This window comes from Nymphaea colorata, unplaced genomic scaffold (assembly GCF_008831285.2).
Source record: "Nymphaea colorata isolate Beijing-Zhang1983 unplaced genomic scaffold, ASM883128v2 scaffold0002, whole genome shotgun sequence".
NCBI classification, from domain to species: Eukaryota; Viridiplantae; Streptophyta; class Magnoliopsida; order Nymphaeales; family Nymphaeaceae; genus Nymphaea; species Nymphaea colorata.
The window spans coordinates 1275885-1282224 of NW_022204508.1; the positions used below are offsets into that span (position 1 = coordinate 1275885).

Here is a 6340-nt window from a genome sequence, read left to right on the forward strand (position 1 = left end):
TTAAGAGAAATAATTTCTTAAAAAAATGAATGACTGTCATGGAAAAAAGGGAGGGGCCACTATCGATTTGTCATTGATTCCTCGATTGGGATTTTAAGAGGAAAAGAAAAGAAGCATCTAAAGATGGTAGGCTCAGGCACACACCAGTGGTCAATGGAATGACAAAATGAAAAGATAAAAGTTGACTTTGCCAAAAACTTCAAATACAATATTCATGGATAGGAATAGATATACGTGCCACAATGGGCAACATATATCTGGCACCATTTTCACTAGTTAGGACTCGACTTAGGAATTTTTTTTGTCTTTAGTTTAATACCATTCATGAACAAGTTGTACTTCTAGTCAATGGTCAGATCACCAAACATGACTGGGCATAGGTGATGTATAAGTCTGTGGTTCTGGAATTTTTCTAAATTTATTTAGCACCAATCATGGACCTTGCCAGCCTATAGAGCACTTCCATCATCTTCCTTCTCCTTCCATTTTCAGATTTAAGCAGTGGTGGGCCTAAATTTGTTTGGCCTTCCTTTGTCTTCCTCTCCTTCCATTTTCAGATTTATAGTTCTCTTCCTCTGCTAGCACTTTCTTCTACCAAGAAAAAAACAGAGGAGATGACAACAGTAATTGACACCCTTGTGCAAACATCCATTTCTATTCTGTTGGGGGATGAGACCAGCTTATTGAAAGAAAAGGTGGACCTCATCTTGAAAGCCAAAGACAATCTAGAGGTGCTCCAGCAGAAGTTGTAATACTTTGAGAAGGCCCTCAAAGTCACAGATCACAAGCCCTTTTTCAGCAATGAGTGCAACAGAGATTTAGAGGGAGAGCTAAAGGATGTTTTCTATGATGCACAGGACATCATCGAAGGATACCAAACCACAATTTCACTTTGCAGAAGGGATAAGCATCTATAACTTCATGGAACAAGGTAAGGAAGCCCTGGAATACTCTGTGCTCTTGCTTTAAGGAACTTGTATTTGCTTCCTACAAACTTGCAAATGACATTAAACCTATCAACCAAGTGACGACCCATCACATGGGTGTACACCCACCCACGGGCAGGGAGGATGATAAAGACGTAATGGTCGAAAAGCTCTTGTCGAATGACTCTATAGATAGTAGTGTGACACGATGGGTGGTGTTTCTATTATTTTTATTGTAGGAAAAGGCGGAATCGGCAAAACAACTCTTGCAAAAATGGTCTTTAATGAAACCAAACAATATTTTGGGAAACGTAGATGCTGGGTTTGTGTTTCGGAGAGGCCAAACCTTAAGGATTTGGTGCAGCAGATACTAAGGGAAGTGTCTGGAGAAAATCCTGATTGTTCCTTGAGTGAGTTGTGCACACAATTACGGAATGAGCTCTCAAAGGAAAATTTTTTGTTGGTCCTAGATGACGTGTGGGAACTAAAATGGTGGGATGGAGGGGTAGAGGGAACATTGATGGCAGGTGCAATGGGGAGCAATATTTTGATTACCAGTATGAATTACGATAATTTAGTTTTGACCAAAGCTGGGAGTTGTTTCTGAAGGAGGCATTAAGAGAAGGCCAAACAGAACAAGATGTGGTGATGCATCAGATCAAACATGTTGGAGAGAGAATAGTAAGGAAGTGTGGTGGGTTGCCGCTTGTGATTAAGATGGTAGGGTCCATGATGCGTACCAAGAAAATGCATACAGAAGACTGGAAATTCGTTGAGGGTAATAAGATATGGGAATGGGAGATGCCTGCAGGTGAAATCGGGGGCAAAATTCTTCCAGGTCTCACGCTGAGCAATGATGACTTGCCGCATTATTTGAAGAGTTGTTTTGTGTATTGCTGCATTTATCCAAAGGATTATGAGATTGAAAGGGAGATATTGAACAGGCAATGGGTGGCACATGGATTGATTAAGGAAAACGAAGGCATAGATGTGGAAGTGACAGCAAACCAATTCATTAAAGATATAATAACCCATGCTTGATTGAAAAAACACATGGATTTCATGAGGGCACTCATCTCAAGCTGCATGACATTTTGCATGACCTTGCCTTATATATAGGTGGAAAGGAATGTAATGATGCCTCTGTTATTGAGCACACCCACCATCTATCATTACTTCGTGTAGATGATGCAGAAGCACAAAAGCATAAAGCCTCAGGGGTGGGAAATCAGTTGCGCACAATATTGATAGATGATTTCTATTCAGACTTGCCTTGGGTTTATATTGAAGACTTGACCAATTCAAGTGGTTGAGGGTGTTGCCATTGAGGGGATATAGGATCGATGAGCTGCCAAAGTCCAATGAAGACCTTTCACATCTAAAATATCTCAATCTAAACTATTCTAAAGTGAGACGGTTGCCCAGTTCAATCGGCATACTCTGTGACTTGCAAACATTGGATTTAAGTCATAGTAGCATTGAAGAGTTGCCCAAAGAAATGGGCAAACTGTGCAACTTGAGGTATCTTGGGCTGAATGAAACAGAGTCATTGAAATTTATAGCCGAATGCCTGGGGAAGCTTACCAATTTACGGACCTTGCATAGGTTTATGGTATACGATGACCAAGGGAAGACAAGAAGAGGTTGCAATATTAGGGAACTAAAAGACTTGAACAAACTGAATGGAGAAATGTCAATAGAAGGTCTGGGTGGGGGAAGGGTGAAAGTAATTGATGCAAAGAAAGCACAGCTTAAGGTGAAGCATGAGCTAAGTGGGGTGAAATTTTATTTCGGGGAGCAAGACAATGACAGAGTGGATAATGCTTCTGAAGAGAGGGGTTTGCTGGAGGCTTTGGAACCTCCACATGGCATAGAGAGGTTGGGATTTTGTGATTATAAAGGAGATGGGCCTGCATGGTATTTGGACACCAATTATGGGGAGCTGCAGATGCTATGCCTAGAAAGTTGCCCATCGCGGTTAACAGTGATAAGAATTAAATCATTGGAAGAATTGAAGGTCGACTACTGCCCAACATTGTGTGAATTGCCGAGCATGCCTTCGCTGAACTCCTTGAAGATTTTTATGTGTGATGGTTTCAGCACGATTGGTGACTTGCCTGCCCTCAAGTCTTTGTGTATGAACTATTGTGGTAGGCTGAAGACTCTCGCTAACATGCCTGCATTGGAGTCGTTGGATGTGAGAGATTGTAACTGCCTAGAGCAAGTAGCTGATGATCACATGCCAGCTATAAAGAGGACCTGATGATTTTGAAGCATCTCCCTATTTGCCTTCCTTCGCTTGAAGAACTGGACATGAAAGATTTCCCCAACTGGGAATCAACATTTACTTCTATATCATGCTTAAGGGAGGTGAAATTTAAGAATTGTCCAAAGATGCAGATAGAAGGCTTGATTTATGCTCCATTGGAGCTGGCGGGGCATGACAGTCAAGCGACTCAACTCCAATGGCTGACAGTGGTGAATTGTGCAAATGCAAGATTGGGATGGAAATTGCTTGAGCAACTGCCTAAGCTCACTTACTTGGAGTTGGATTCAGAATCAGCAGTACTAGTGCCATCGCCCATGACTATCACAGGTATCGACATTTCTACCCTCCCTCAAGACTCTGTCGTTGATTGACAGTAATGTTGATGAGGTCAAATGGGGAAGGGTGCCTGAGTGGGTGTGGGGTCTCTCCCAACTGGAGCTATTGCACCTAGATGGTTTCATTGAGGACATTAGCTTGGGAGGCCACTGGCAATGCCTCCCCAAACTGAGATACCTATGGCTTTGGGGCTTCCCCAATCTGAAGTCTCTGGTGGACGTGAATAATATTACTCCCCAACGAAAAAAAATGAAACATGTCCTACCGATGCACAGCAACAGATAGCCTGCCTCTCGAGGCTTCGAATGTTGACAGTTTACTCATGTCCAGCACTTGATTTGCCGCAGGAGTTAAGAGACCGTCTTGTAATTAATTATTTTGGTTACTGAAAATGTTATAGATAATGTTACTGAAAATCAGTGACAAATTGTAATTAATTATTTTGGTTAAATATGTGTGTTTCCATTTCTTTGCCGCTTCTTTCTCTCTCCCTCTCCCTCTTGTTTCATTTGGGTCTGGTAAATTGAATTGTTGTTGAACTGAACTGGCATACCTTTTATGCATCAAGAGTCTTGTCTAGGTCTACCTACTCAAAATGATAACTGTCTATCTCATTTGTTTTTTTGTAATTGAAAACAAATAACAATTATGTGAATATCGGCATGAGCCAGCAGGTACAGATACTGAAAATTACCTTTTTCCATTAAGAAAACTTTAAAAAACAATTTAAAATATTATTTTGTTTTACATCATCAATTGGTGCACAAGGCCCTGATTAATTAGCTGACGGTAAAATCCCAATTGGCCATGTTTGACGACCATCAAAGTTTTGGTTTTTAATATTTAGGCCATTAATATGCATTTAATGTCTTCACAAATTGAAAATACATACCCACAATCTGAAAAATCTGCATTCATATTAACTTAAGAAGATGCACTGCTACACTATACACATTTCTGAAATTATATAGATTCTGAAAAAATATATGACTGCTTATAGTCGAATAATTTATAATTCATGCATTTTATGGTATGTTTTTCTTAATTCAGGTGGATATATGAAAGCCGGTGGCGGAGCCAAAAAATTTTGGTTGAGTGGCACAGATTGATCTCTCACATAAGAGAATGAGTGATTGCAGGGTACTGGCTCAAGTCTGATGCGGGCACCACATGCGGCTGGACCTACTTGATTCTAGGTCCAAACTTAATCAAAATGCAAGATTTCAGGGGCTGGCATGGGCAGACACAGTAGCTCCGCTACTGATGATAGCATTGAAATTATAAAACTTCTTCAAAGTGTAAGATTCTAAGAAATCACACCAGATGTCCATATGAGGCTTTTGGCATCAGTTGTTTTATAAGGAAGCAGGCCCTGCTGGGTCACCTGTTTCTCAGCAATTTACTTCATTACACTATGCCAAAAATTCAATAACAGCATGTGAATTATAACCTGCACTCGGTCCAGCCATCATGTCCAACCTGGCTCGGCACGGCCCTTGGCGCAGCTTGCCATGACAGTAACAAAATTAAAAGAAAATAAAATATGTAACTGGCCTGATTTGACTGTAATAAAATTATATATATATAATAAAAAAATATATAATATATATATATACAATTTCTCCAATAACACTGTGTTTTAAATATTGGCATTTGATTTTTTTTATGATTTAAAGTGAGAAAAATAATTAATGCTGAGACATCATTAAAAATTTAAATCAAATAATTTATTAAAAAAATAATCACAGTTTGGAGAAAAAAAGCCACTTTCAATTTTGTTCTTGATTCCTCGATTGGGATTTTAAGAGGAAAAGAAAATAGGAGGAATCTAATGAAGTACCCTGAGCGGCACACAAGTGGACAAAAATGAAAAGAAAAAAATGGACTTGTAGACAGCGGTATGGACCACAATATATAATTGGCAAACAATGCTGTGCATAACTTTATTTTCGTCAAAAGAAAAACACTTACATTTGATGTGAAAATCAGCAGCATCTGACCCAACTATTCCAAACCCTTCACACGCTTATCAATCAAGCTTCCAAAGCTGAAGCTTTTCTCTCTTATTTTCCTTTAGTATCTACAACTTGCTGTCCTGTCGGCAAGCAGATTGCAAATGGGTCGAGTTCTACTGTTATATATATATATATATATATATATTATAAAAATACATCTTAACTTTTTCTCACTACTTTGTGCATGCAACAAATATAAATCCCACAAAGAGAGAGGGTGGGGGTATTTTAGAAATTTTTAATAATGAAATTACTTTTTAATCTTCTTACTTTTTTACAATCTCCTTTTTATCCTTTTTAAATCTTTATTTTTCACTTTATTAATGTCAGTCTAGTCATTACACACTCCTGTGCATGCATAGAGGCTGCATAAAACCAGTTTGGCTCCTTTCCTTAATCAAAATTATTTTGGTCATTAACCAGTTTCACGCCCCTATCACCAGGCCTGTTAGCTTCACGTCATCCATTGTCATTTTCGATCATCATTATTAAACATCATCTTGATACCATCGGCTTGAATCGGCCTGAATCAAATGATTCAAGAGCCTCCAAAATTCAACAACTTTTTTTTTATAATAACGAGTAACGAGTAACGAAGAGTCCCTTCGTGCTACAATGATCATTCACAAGAAAGAGTTGCATGAGAAGCCAAGAAGCAGACATACATATGTAATACATGTACAATACACTTAATAAAAGATGAAGGATCTTTTGTTTACCCCTTGAAAAAACAAAATGGCAAACACCAAAGGTCACCACCCTTACAGTCTCTACCTTCCCCCTTGGAAACCAAA

The 6340-nt window shown here is 39.1% G+C and overlaps 1 protein-coding gene across 1 annotated transcript; it reads left to right on the top strand.

The window, feature by feature from the left end:
• The first annotated feature begins 1134 nt into the window (after nt 1-1134).
• On the top strand, nt 1135-2239 carry LOC116267910 (putative disease resistance protein RGA3). Its single transcript, XM_031649837.1, has 2 exons — nt 1135-1483; nt 2046-2239. The coding sequence occupies exons 1-2, from the start codon at nt 1135-1137 to the stop codon at nt 2237-2239; spliced, it is 543 nt and encodes a 180-aa protein (XP_031505697.1).
• The last annotated feature ends 4101 nt before the right edge of the window (nt 2240-6340 follow it).

Bases quoted from the DNA above. Each gene is read 5' to 3' on its own strand.
- LOC116267910 (XM_031649837.1), top strand. From the start codon at position 1,135: ATGGGTGGTGTTTCTATTATTTTTATTGTAGGAAAAGGCGGAATCGGC. The intron at 1,484-2,045 runs GTATGAATTACG...CCTTATATATAG, and splicing joins GAGCAATATTTTGATTACCA to GTGGAAAGGAATGTAATGAT.